This window comes from Salvelinus fontinalis, chromosome 1 (assembly GCF_029448725.1).
Source record: "Salvelinus fontinalis isolate EN_2023a chromosome 1, ASM2944872v1, whole genome shotgun sequence".
Lineage (NCBI taxonomy): Eukaryota > Metazoa > Chordata > Actinopteri > Salmoniformes > Salmonidae > Salvelinus > Salvelinus fontinalis.
Genome location: NC_074665.1, coordinates 88,016,991 through 88,030,823, shown reverse-complemented (window position 1 = coordinate 88,030,823; position 13,833 = coordinate 88,016,991). Strand labels below are relative to the sequence as shown.

The following is a 13,833-nucleotide window of genomic DNA, read 5'->3' as shown; positions in this document are numbered from 1 at the left end:
TTGATTATGAGAGTGGGCGTTTGCATCTTAGCTGGAGGGGTGGTGGACGCCACAGCCACGGCGCCACCTGTGCCAGTTGGGAGGATCTGTTGGAAGGGGAAAGAGGATTACATTGTCTCTGTCACTCACCGACCACTGTGGCCCATGTGCTGTGTGTGTAGCCAGCCAGGCAGCCGGGGAGGCAGTGAGCCTGCTCCAGGGAGCCAACGCTATCTAGTGAGCACTGTTGGTACTACATGAGCTGACTAATAGGAGAGGAGAAGAGAAGAGAAGAGAAGAGAAGAGAGGAGAAGAGAGGAGAGGAGAGGAGAGGAGAGGAGAGGAGAGGAGAGGAGAGGAGAGGAGAGGAGAGGAGAAGAGAGGAGAGGAGAAGAGAGGAGAAGAGAAGAGAAGAGAAGAGAAGAGAAGAGAAGAGAAGAGAAGAGAAGAGAAGAGAAGAGAAGAGAAGAGAAGAGAAGAGAAGAGAAGAGAAGAGAAGAGAAGAGAAGAGAAGAGAAGAGAAGAGAAGAGAAGAGAAGAGAAGAGAAGAGAAGAGAAGAGGAGAGAAGAGGAGAGAAGAGGCTGCGTGGGGGACAGGGAATGGGATTACATAGTCATTAGTCTCTCAGTCAGATCTAGCTAAAGGTCTAATGATGGTGCTTCTTACGATTTTCATGAGGACCTTTGTGACTTCTTCTTTGTTACACATGAGAAGATTTGTCTTTAATATAGCCTATTTAAATCAAACGAGGATGTTCTAAAACAGAATGGTCACAGAGTTTCTACGTAACAGAGGAATGATCAACGGTTACACAGTTTGAATGATTGGTAATACACAGTAATACATAGTAATACACAGTGATAGATAGTAATACACAGTAATACACAGTAATATACAGTAATACACAGTAATACACAGTAATACATAGTAATACACAGTAACAGACAATAATACATAGTAATACACAGTTAAAAGTTTCATTAAGTCTCACTAAAAAGTCACACTAATCTAAACCGACTGAGAAGTCAGTGGTTATCCCAATTGGTCCTGTTGGGTATACAACAGTATCATTACAATGTCCTAAGAGTAATCACCCTTACTGTACTACCATCTGCACTGAGAGCTAGTCTGTGTAATGCCAGAGTTGATCTGAGCTGTGTTGCTGAGCTACAGTGACAGCGCCTGTTGTTTTTGCATCGGCCCGTTTGCGTATGTGTGTGTCTCTGTACATGTATGTGTGTGTGAGTTTGTGGCTGGGGTGGCCCGTGCTCTGACCTCTCTCTCCAAAGCACACTGCACCAGCTGGGGGGGTAGAGAGGAGCACCAAGAGGGCGAGCTGTATGCAGCTGGCGGGGCTGAATGATTGGACCCCAGGAGATCACCAGGGTCCCCTGGGTGCCCCACTCAATCTGCCTGTGGCTGCCGGCCCCAGAACCAGAGACACCAATGGTCTGCTGTTGGAAGAACCCACCACCTCCCCAGTACTACTCATCATGTCATGCCTCTGGGCTGTTCTGGGATGGGCTGTTCTTGGCTGTTCTGGGACGGGCTGTTCTGAGCTCTTCTGTGACAGGCTGTTCTGAGCTGTTCTGGGATGGGCTGTTCTGGGACGGGCTGTTCTGAGCTCTTCTGTGACAGGCTGTTCTGAGCTGTTCTGGGATGGGCTGTTCTGAGCTGTTCTGGGATGGGCTGTTCTGGGCTGTTCTGGGATGGGCTGTTCTGAGCTGTTCTGGGATGGGCTGTTCTTGGCTGTTCTGGGACGGGCTGTTCTTGGCTGTTCTGGGACGGGCTGTTCTGAGCTGTTCTGGGATGGGCTGTTCTGAGCTGTTCTGGGATGGGCTGTTCTGAGCTGTTCTGGGACGGACTATTCTGAGCTCTTCTGTGACGGGCTGTTCTGAGCTGTTCTGGGATGGGCTGTTCTGGGCTGTTCTGGGATGGGTTGTTCTGGGCTGTTCTGGGATGTGGGTTTGCACTGTTCTGGGCTGTTCCGGGACAGGCTGTTCTGAGCTCTTCTGGGATGGGCTGTTCTGAGCTCTTCTGGGATGGGCTGTTCTGAGCTGTTCTAGGATGGGCTGTTCTGGGCTGTTCTGGGATGGGCTGTTCTGGGTTCTGGGATGAGCTGTTCTGGGATGGGTCGCTGTTGGAATCTTAGAATCTTGAAAAGTAGTCATATGCCACAAAGGGAGATTGGTATGACCAAGACTAGTACTATCACTGCACTAACTAACTAACTAACTAACACTGTCACCACCCACCACTCACTAGCCTATTAAGGTCAAGAGAAAATGTTCTTCTGATCATTCACTTTAGTTCACTGTGGAGGGAAGAGTTAAACAGGGGCAAGCAGAGTAAAGCTTACTTTCTCTCCTGTACTATCATAGTCACCAGCCACCACTGTCTCTACCCACCACCCCCTTCTCCAGTTGTCACTGTCACCACCCACCACTCCCTCCTCCATTCCCAGAAGCCAAGTAGTCTCCTGGCCACACCTCTCTCCTTGCCAGCCTGATAATGACATTAATACACTGTAAGTGGATTGGCTTGAGCCTGCCCTGGATTTCACGTAAGATGTCTGAGAGCCTCTGGGTTGGAGCAGCAGGGCAGCTGTCTCTGGGGTTACCGCCCGGTCACAGGCCTACAGTATGGCAGGGGGGCACCAATACACACACACAGAGTACCTGACTGTCTCAGCCACCAACGCACGCACGCACGCACGCACGCACACACACACACACACACACACACACACACAAAGTCTGAACTACAAACAGAAATAATGTATTTCATAGTGTCTAAGAACTGAACAGTATACAGGATCTCTATACAGGATCTCTTCCTAATGGTCATTTTAGTTTTACTGCCCTCATCCTTGCACTTCACTTATTTATTCATTTTCACTCATAGTGGAGCAAAGTACCTCACTCTTCCCTACCCATATCTTTACCCTGCCTTTACCCTACCTGGATTACCTGGCCATCCCAGGCTGGTGGAGGGGAATCTCTCTGCGCAGCAGGTAGCCTCCCAGCTAGGCATGCAGGGGGATCAGAGCTCAGAACACCTTGTTATGTCTGGCTGTCTAAACAACCTTCCTCTCTAAGGGGATCAACTGCTAAGGCTGTCTGGGCAATTCAGGTAGAAAATACAGCAAATCCCCCATTAAAGGATCACCCCTTGAATGAACATCAACTAACCTTCCGTCAACAAGTGCCATCCAAGTGATAGTGACAGTGGTCCATTTGTTTTGACCAAAAGCCATTACAACTTTTTGGATAAAAACGATGCTGTTGCTTTTTAGAGTGTCCTGACACTGGGAATTAGTTTGACCTTGGGTAGATATTTTGGCAACATGTTTCTCAAAGTTTACTTATAAATCTTTATTAAATAGTTTAATAACCGGCAGTAAACTGTAAGCAAAATTCTGTATAATTTATTATTAGTCTCTCCATTCTCAGTTAAACAGTGTAAAAACAAGATAACATGAGGTACTGTTGTATCATTGACTCAGATGTCAGCGAACCTCCTCTCCAGTCAGCTTGGCCAAATTGACAAAGTGGGTCCAGCCGCTCTCCCCCAGCAAGCTGCCATGGTAAAGCACTTTCATGGTGAGGAAAATAGCCCGGCTACGAACAGAGCGCTCTCTCTCTCCGTTTCTCTCTTCATCCTACCCTTCCTCCCTCTGGCCAGGTCTGGTGTGCCCATGTCGGTGCCCGGGCTGGGGCACCGTTAGCAGGACCGGCTGTCTCTGTTTCTGGCGGTGCCCAGGCGAGCTGGTTGGAAGTTTGGAGCCTTGTGTGCTGGAACGTGGCAGCCTGCGGGTCCCAGGGCACCCGTCACAAGCCCATCTTTATGCCATCTGCAAATCAGGCTGGCTCCAGCCAAAGCATTAAATTAAATCCCTGTTTGGGCTGATCAACATAAGGGCTGTTCATTTTTTTGTTTCTCAAAACTAAGAACCTGATTTCGTCAAATGAAAAGAAAGTTGGAGGTGTGAGTTTTCAGAATGGTCTGGGGCCGTTCTACGTTTTGGTGAAGAGCTCGTCTGACGGTGGAAGTGGCCCATCCAAGTCTTTTCATACAGCCACCTGCCTGTCTCAGTCCACAGAAAAATTCATCAATTAATCTGGTCTTGTAATTGGGTGGCGTACAGTATGTTGCTTTAATTGTACGATTGGATCTGTTGGAACAGTCTCTCTCAGAACTAATTCTGTGGGTGGCTGAGCTGAATTTGTGTTTCAACTGTTGACGTCTGACTGCAACAGAAGTACAAAGTAGGATATTAAATATTTTTTCTTCAACAAACTTGTGGAAGTTGAATGCAGGACATTTTCTCAATCTGCCCAAAATATAACAGAGAGTGACTATGTTATTATGTTGCTTTGATTGTGCGATTGGATCCATTCAGAGTATCTGCCTATAGCAGCCCATTCAGAGTATCTGTCTGTAGCAGCCCATTCAGAGTATCTGTCTATAGCAGCCCATTCAGAGTATCTGTCTATAGCAGCCCATTCAGAGTATCTGCCTATAGCAGCCCATTCAGAGTATCTGCCTATAGCAGCCCATTCAGAGTATCTGTCTGTAGCAGCCCATTCAGAGTATCTGTCTATAGCAGCCCATTCAGAGTATCTGTCTATAGCAGCCCATTCAGAGTATCTGCCTATAGCAGCCCATTCAGAGTATCTGTCTATAGCAGCCCATTCAGAGTATCTGTCTATAGCAGCCCATTGAGAGTATCTGCCTATAGCAGCCCATTCAGAGTATCTGTTTATAGCAGCCCATTCAGAGTATCTGCCTATAGCAGCCCATTCAGAGTATCTGTCTATAGCAGCCCATTCAGAATATCTGCCTATAGCAGCCCATTCAGAGTATCTGTCTATAGCAGCCCATTCAGAGTATCTGTCTATAGCAGCCCATTCAGAGTATCTGCCTATAGCAGCCCATTCAGAGTATTTGCCTATAGCAGCCCATTCAGAGTATCTGTCTATAGCAGCCCATTCAGAGTATCTGCCTATAGCAGCCCATTCAGAGTATTTGTCTATAGCAGCCCATTCAGAGTATCTGCCTATAGCAGCCCATTCAGAGTATCTGCCTATAGCAGCCCATTCAGAGTATCTGCCTATAGCAGCCCATTCAGAGTATCTGCCTATAGCAGCCCATTCAGAGTATCTGCCTATAGCAGCCCATTCAGAGTATCTGCCTATAGCAGCCCATTCAGAGTATCTGCTTATAGCAGCACTTCAAGATGTTCATCAGGGATACTGACCAGGAACATTATGATTGAGTCTGAGGCCTAGATTCAATGAGATCAAGAGTTAACTGGTCATAGCAGACACTCGCATACTGGATATTTTGGTGGTGTCAGAGGTGGAACTGCGTTGGAGCCAAATCGAGAAGTTCAGAACTAAAAGTGTCGGCTATTCAGAACTAACGATGCTGAAAGAAAAATGTCCGCTTTACCTATAATGCCAGGCGCCACTTGTGGATTTGACGGCTCTAATGCAGTTCCACCTCCGACACGTCAAAGCAACTGCTATGCGGATGTCGGCTAATGCGGATCTGATTGAATAGAGCCCTGAGAGTTGGAACTTTATGTGGGTGTAACTGTCCATCCCCTCCTGGTCCACCTCTACATAGTCTGGTTCCCAGTTTGTGCTAACCCTCAGTCCAGTAAATTGGACCATTAACCCTCAGTCCAGTAAATTGGACCATTAACCCTCAGTCCAGTAAATTGGACCATTAACCCTCAGTCCAGTAAATTGGACCATTAACCCTCAGTCCAGTAAATTGGACCATTAACCCTCAGTCCAGTAAATTGGACCATTAACCCTCAGTCCAGGACATTGGACCATTAACCCTCAGTCCAGGACATTGGACCATTAACCCTCAGTCCAGGACATTGGACCATTAACCCTCAGTCCAGGACATTGGATCATTAACCATCAGTCCAGGACATTGGACCATTAACCCTCAGTCCAGGACATTGGATCATTAACCCTCAGTCCAGGACATTGGACTATTAACCCTCAGTCCAGGACATTGGACCATTAACCCTCAGTCCAGGACATTGGACCATTAACCCTCAGTCCAGGACATTGGATCATTAACCCTCAGTCCAGGACATTGGACTATTAACCCTCAGTCCAGGACATTGGACCATTAACCCTCAGTCCAGGACATTGGACCATTTGCCACACTGCAAACCAAGCACCACAGACTGAATATTGCATTGAACAAATACATCTACACTCACACATTAAACTAAATCTGGTAGGATACCTATTCAAAGCATTCATTAAAGACCACTCTCTCTGTCATAACACTCTTAAATCCAGTATGTTTGATTCATTCAAAACCTCTCAGTGCTTCATGCAATTACCTATGTAACGCACACTCTCCCGTCTGGTAGCAAATGTCTACACATACTTACATGTCTTGTTTTGATCAAGAATCATTTATTTATCCTCCAACAGCACCAACTGTTAGTGGTGAGATCTGTGACAGGCTGTCAGTGAGTCAGAGGAGAGACCTTGCAGCCTATGGTGGGTCCTGTCCCCACAGCCTACTGCGTTGTGTTCAGCTGCTCTCCTCCCCTCTTCCCCTCGCACAGACCCCAGCCTCATACAGACCCCAGCCTCACACAGACCCCAGCCTCATACAGACCCCAGCCTCACACAGACCTCAGCCTCACACAGACCCCAGCCTCACACAGACCCCAGCCTCACACAGACCCCAGCCTCACACAGACCCCAGCCTCACACAGACCCCAGTCTCACAGAGGCCCCAGCCTCACACAGACCCCAGCCTCACACAGACCCCAGCCTCACAGAGACCCCAGCCTCACACAGACCCCAGCCTCGCACAGACCCCAGTCTCACAGAGACCCCAGCCTCACACAGACCCCAGCCTCACAGAGACCCCGGCCTCACACAGACCCCAGCCTCACACAGACCCCAGCCTCACACAGACCCCAGCCTCACACAGACCCCAGCCTCACACAGACCCCAGCCTCACACAGACCCCAGTCTCACAGAGGCCCCAGCCTCACACAGACCCCAGCCTCACACAGACCCCAGCCTCACAGAGACCCCAGCCTCACACAGACCCCAGCCTCGCACAGACCCCAGTCTCACAGAGACCCCAGCCTCACACAGACCCCAGCCTCACAGAGACCCCGGCCTCACACAGACCCCAGCCTCACACAGACCCCAGCCTCACACAGACCCCAGCCTCACGGAGGCATACCGGCAAAGACCTCCGTCTCCTCAAATGAACATGAGCAGGTGTTATTCTCTGATGTGTTAATTAAGAAAAGCTGCTGTCATTATGCTTAAAGTGGATGTTACAAATAGAACATGTTGTTTATTTTCTCAGAGCTGTCACAGAGGCGTGCATGTCAGCACGAGATGTCACCATGAGATGGTGGGCTAATTACCAGGAGTTAAAAAACACAAAGTGCACATTTGAGGATTTTCACATCTCGTCCATTATAGAGGATTTCAGTCTGTCCATTCGCATGAATGAGGCTGGAACAAAAATGGCCTGATGCTCAAAATAAATGGAACTAAATATTGAATTTAATGATTTTGTTGATATTATATATGAAAGTATGAAAGTATATGAAAGGTAAGGCAATTTTGACATCATTGGTTGACTTTCAGTCTCAATGCCATTTTCTATTCTCCGGCCTACATTGAAAATCAGTTGGAAAATGGAAAATATCCCCAAAATAGATTAACAGGGAGAAGCACATGTGCATACGAATGTTTCCATCTTTTTAAAAGCTCTAGTCAAGTGTTGTGACATCTATCTTCGCTAACAGCAGAAGTGTAGTACCTTCCCTCTCAAGTCAAACTCCAAACGTCTTCTATTAACAGTTATCATAGCATCTATAGTAGTATACACCTTATACAATATGCTGCCTATGCTCTCCAGTATCCTGTGGTATCCTGTGTTGAACCCGGTGCTGTGCGTGTGATGTAGCGCTGTGTGCTGAGATGTTGACACACTTGTAATCCTGCTGTTGGTTATTAGATGGAGCCGGCTGTTTCACCAGATGTTTTGTTTGGTAATGCGGGATGACCAGCTGCTCAGCAGATGTTGTTATGATGCTGCCGCCCGGGAGGGTGAAAGTTGTCCGCTCTGGCCCCCTGATGAAGATCTGACCCCCCATGTTGTGCCCCTCTCTACAGAGCTAGCCTAACTCCCGGGGCAGGAGGATAGGGGTGTCCCGGGTCCCCCAGTCCCAGCCGAACAACTGCCTAACCCAAATGAAGCAGATGATGGTTGTGGAGGGATTTCAGCACTGAGATTGTAAACATGTTTTTGTCATTTTGATTGGCAAAACATGGCAAAGCAATATGATGAGAGTCGAAACGATATTGGTCTGGATGGGTATTGAAACAGAAATCACTTCAGGATGATACTGGTGATAGGGGTAAACTGTGTTACGGCACTTTAATGCAAAAACAATCATGTATGCACTAAAAATGACCTCAAAGAGCTAACCATTTTTTAAACCTGTTCCATAAAACCACGAAAAAAAAAATGTAAAAAGCGATTTGAACTGCTTTATGAGTGCCAAGCTTCTTGTTTTTGGATCTATGGACAGGCAGGTTTCATGCACTAACGAAGAAACGTTCAACCCACACAAAGGTGGCAGTGCACAATTATTTGATTGACCTGTCACCAACCCAGGGGTTAATGAGTCATTACCATCCAAAGAGATCCTATTCAATTATTAGAGGGGCTACGTCATGAACCCTCATAAATCCAGAATCCAAACCAGTCTAATTGGAATGAATGGCAGTAGAGGCATAATCCTGATTTCATTTATGCAGGAAAGTACAAGTATCAACAGTACTCATCATGGTATTCTTCTCCCCCCTCTTTCTCTTTCTCCTTTTCTCTTTCTACAGGAGAATATATCAAGACCTGGAGACCACTCTACTTCCTGCTGAAAACGGACAGCTCGTTCATAGGTTACAAAGAGAATCCCCAGGACGCAGACCTACCCTCTCCCCTTAATAAATTATCTTGTTACATGTGAGTAATCCGCTGTGCTGGCTTCTAACACATCATTTAATCTAAATCAAATCATATTTGTATTTATTTACAAGGCAAGTCAGTTAAGAACAAGTTCTTATTTTCAATGACGGCCTTGGAACGGTGGGTTAACTACCTTGTTCAGGGGCAGAACGACAGATTTTTACCTTGTCAGCTCAGGGAGTCAATCTTGCAACCTTTCGGTTACTAGTCCAACACTCTAACCACTAGGCTACCTGCCGCCACTAGGCTATATGCCGCAGTGGCCTGGATAATTTCCCAGATTTAAAAAAAATGTAACCTTTGTGTAACTAGGAAGTCCCATTGAGGTCAGAAGACCTCTTTCCCAAGGAAGACCGAGACTTAAAGGGGCAATCTGGGATTGGTACATACCTTTTTTTACTTTTAAATGAACGACATACCCATTGACATACCCATTGATTCTTGAAGAAGATAAATTATAAATGCTAACAGAACCCAAAAATAAGGTTGTTTTACTCAATTGTTTGTTCACAATGTAATTGTAAACAACCACTGTATAGCCTCAAAACATGGTTGAATGTCTAATTTTGATCTCATTGAAGACAGATCCTTGCATTCATATCTCAGTGTACCCTTACAGAAAAACCACATGATTTCCCATGTGAAAAATCACATCATTTCATGTGAAAATGTGTTTTTGGAACACTTCTCATGTTTCACTTGTATATTCACGGTATTACATGTTGCTTAACATGTTGTCACCTGTTATCATATTAACTTCACATAAGATCACGTGATCTTCATGTGGTTTTTATGTAAGATATACATTTGAGAGTGGTTACATTTCTCCAGCCCCATCCCAACTAGCTGGTAGCCACTAAGCTGGTGGAAACATCTGACTTCTTGGTACAGTTCCTATAACGAATGCCACAGTATTCACATGGACATGAAATAAATACAACGATATCCTTTTGTCCCAACACGTAACTCAACTGGCAATGGCCTGAGATTTGCATTATGGTCGCCAGCGGGGTAGTTTTTCCATGGGAAAGAAAGGACAACTTAAGAGGGTGTGTCCATCCATCCATCAGCTTTGCAGTGTTACCAGTCGGACACATGGAGGGAGCTTTTTCTCTCTCTCCATCCGTCAGGAATCTAGCGTGGCCAACGGCCAGGTTTTAATCTAAAGGCAGGGGCAGAGAGGGTGGCCATACATCCGGCCCCGGCTGGCTTGGCAGCGCTACAGTATTCCCACATCTGTTGTCCAAAACTGTGAGGCCAGGTGGTGCTGTGAGGCTGGCTGCTGTAGTCAAAAGGCCAGTGAAATGGAATGGTGCAGCCCTGCCTGTCTGCCTGCACGTCTGTCCCTGGCGTGGGGAAAGATATTTACTGTCACTGACAGACAGGCAGAGCCCCAGACACTGCCTGCCTGTCTGCCTGTCTGTCTGACCAATGGACTACCTTCTAATGTCAAATACTCACATCTCAGATAACTCACCTACAGATATAGGATCTAAATTTGCCGATTATTGTCACAGCAAAATAATCCTGCAGCAACAGGATTTGAACGTTTAGTCCATAAGGATGCTTGATCAGTGGTTAAACTATTAGCTGGCCAAAATCACGCTGCATGAAAAGTGCAATATTGTTAATATCACTGTGTAATAGTACGGGTTTTCAGTAAATTTACAGTGCATTCGAAAAGTATTCAGACTCTTTGACTTTTCAATTTTTTTCCACCACAGCCTTATTCTAAAATTGATTATATTATTTTTTTCCTCATCAATCTACACACAATACCCCATATTGACAAAGCAAAATCAGTTTTTTAGACATTTTTGCAAATGTATTACAAATAAAAAACATAAATACCTTATATACATAAGTATTCAGACCCTTTGCTATGAGACTCGAAATTGAGCTCAGGTGCATCTTGTTTCCATTGATCATCCTTGAGATGTTTCTACAACTTGATTGGAGTCCACCTGCGGTAAAGTCAATTGATTGGACATGATTTGGAAAGGCACACACCTGTCTATATAAGGTCCCACAGTTGACAGTGTTTGTCAGAGCAAAAACCAAGCCATGAGGTCGATGGAATTGTCCCTAGAGATCTGAGAAAGGAGTGTGTCGAGGCACAGATCTGGGGAAGGGTACCAAAACATTTCTGCAGCATTGAAGGTCCCCAAGAACACGGGCCTGTAGGACCTGCCTTGTTGATAGTGCTGTTAAGAATGCAGATCAGTGCTTTCTTATAGACATACACCATCCTAGCTACTGTATCAATATGTTTTGACCATGACAGTTGACAATCCAAGGTTACTCCAAGCAGTCTAGTGTCCTCATTTTGCTGAATTTCCACATGATTCATTACAAGATTTAGTTGAGGTACAGGGTTTAGTGAATTATTTGTTCCAAATACAATGCTTTTATTTTTTTAAATATTTAGGACTAACTTATTCCTTGCCACCCATTCTGAAACTAACTGCAGCTCTTTGTCAAGTGTTGCTGTTATTTCAGTCGCTGTAGTAGCTGACGTGTATAGTGTTGAGTCATCCGCATACATAGACAGTCTGGCTTTACTCAAAGTCAGTGGCATGTCGTTAGTAAAGATTGAAAAAAATAAGTGGCCTAGACAGCTGCCCTGGGGAATTCCTGAATCTATCTGGATTTTGTTGAAGAGGCTTCCATTTGTTTGACAGGAAACTCTTTATCCACAAAATAGCAGGGGGTGTAAAGCCATAACACATACTTTTTTTCTGCAACAGACTATGATCGATAATGTCAAAAGCTGCACTGAAGTCTAACAAAACACCCCCCCCCCACAAACTTTTAATCATCAATTTCTCTCAGCCAATTGTTAGTCAGTTGTGTATTTGATGTGCTTGTGGAATGTCCTTCCTTATAGGTGTGCTGAAAGTCTGTTGTCAATTTGTTTACTGTAAAATTGCATTGTATCTGTTCAAACGTTTTTTCCCAAACGTTTACTAATTGGTTAGTAACAGGCTGATTGGTTTGCTATTTCGACCAGTTAAGGGGGCTTTACTCTTCTTAGGTAGGGGAATAACTTTTGCTTGCCCCCAGGCCTGAGGGCACATACTTTTTAATAGGCTTACATTGAAGAATTGGCAAAATGGAGTGGCAATAGATAAGGTCCCACAGCTGACAGTGCATGTCAGAGCAAGAACCAAGCCATGAGCGTCGAAGGAGTTGTCCATAGAGCTCCGAGACAGGATTGTGTTGAGGCACAGATCTGGGCAAGGGTACCAAAACATTTCTGCAGCATTGAAGGTCCCCGAGAACACGGTGGCCTCCATCATTCTTAAATGGAAGACATTTGGAACGACCAAGACTCTTCCTAGATCTGGCCCACCGGCCAAACTGAGCAATCGGGAGACAAGGGTCTTGGTCAGGGAGGTGACCAATAACCCGATGGTCACTCTGACAGAGCTCCAGAGTTCCTCTGTGGAGAGGGGAGAAGCTTCCAGAAGCACAGCCATCTCTGCAGCACTCAACATAAAAGGCCTTGATGGTAGTGTGGCCAGACGGAAGCCACTCCTCAGTAAAAGACATATGACAGCCACTTGGAGTTTGCCAAAAGGCACCTAAAATACTCTCAGACCATGAGTAACAAGATTATCTGGTCTGATAAAACGAAGATTGTACTCTTTGGCCAGAATGTCAAGCATCACTTCTGGAGGAAACCTGGCACCATCCCTACGGTTAAGAATGGTGATGGCAGCATCATACTGTAGGGATGTTTTTCAGCTGCAGGGACTGGGACACTAGTCAGGATCGGGGAAAGATGAAAGGAGGCAAGTACAGAGAGATCCTTGATGAAAACCTGCTCCAGAGCTCAGGACCTTAGACTGGGGTGATGGTTCAACTTCCAACAGGACAACAACCCTAAGCACACAGCCAAGACAATGCAGGAGTGGCTTCGGGACAAGTCTCTGAATGTCCTTGAGTGGCCCAGCCAGAGCCCAGACTTGAACCCGATTGAACATCTCTGGAGAGACCTGAAAATATCTGTGCAGCGACACTCCCCATCCAACCTGACAGAGCTTGAGAAGATCTGCAGAGAAGAATGGAAGAAACTCCCCAAACACAGATGTGCCAAGCTTGTAGCGTCGTACCCAAAAGGCTTGAGGCTTTAATCGCTGCCAGAGGTGCTTCAAAAAAGTACTGAGTAAAGGGACTGAATACTGATGCAATTTTTTTTATACATTTGCCAAACTTTCTAAAAACCTGTTTTTGCTTGGTCATTATTGGGTATTGTGTGTAGAGTGATAAAAATAAAATAAAAAGTAATCTATTTTAGAATATGGCTGTAATGTAACAACATGTGGAAAAAGTCAAGGGGTCTGAATACTTTCCGAATGCACTATATGTAAATCACGAATCTCAAGTGCATTTCCTGCGGCACAGGAACATTTTCAGCAACAAAATAGTGATCTGTAAATGACTGAGAAACAGGACTATGGTGAAGATTTCACTTCTCCAGAGCCCTATGTTTATACATACTATTTGCTAATTATATTTCAATATAAAATACTTGAATATGTATCAGAGTTAAAATAAGGACAGTGTGTAATATAACAAGGATGCAAACGGATGAAGTAATAGTGACAGTAGTGTACGATATGTGGTGACCCTCTCCCATCAGGGAGATCACAACAGGGAAATGAATCAGAATGCAGATTACAGTAACATTCAGGACAGTTGCTGCAGCACTCTCCTTTAGCTGAAGTAATAGTGACAGTAGTGTAAGATATGTGGTGACCCTCTCCCATCAGGGAGATCACAACAGGGAAATGAATCAGTAGGCAGAT

At 45.5% G+C, this 13,833-nt stretch overlaps 1 protein-coding gene across 1 annotated transcript; it reads left to right on the top strand.

Annotated features, from left to right (window-relative positions):
* Positions 1-1,320: 1,320 nt before the first annotated feature.
* On the top strand, positions 1,321-7,247 carry LOC129861055 (uncharacterized). Its single transcript, XM_055932158.1, has 2 exons — positions 1,321-1,461; positions 6,585-7,247. Exons 1-2 carry the CDS (start codon positions 1,321-1,323, stop codon positions 7,245-7,247), a joined length of 804 nt encoding a protein of 267 aa, XP_055788133.1.
* Positions 7,248-13,833: the final 6,586 nt, after the last annotated feature.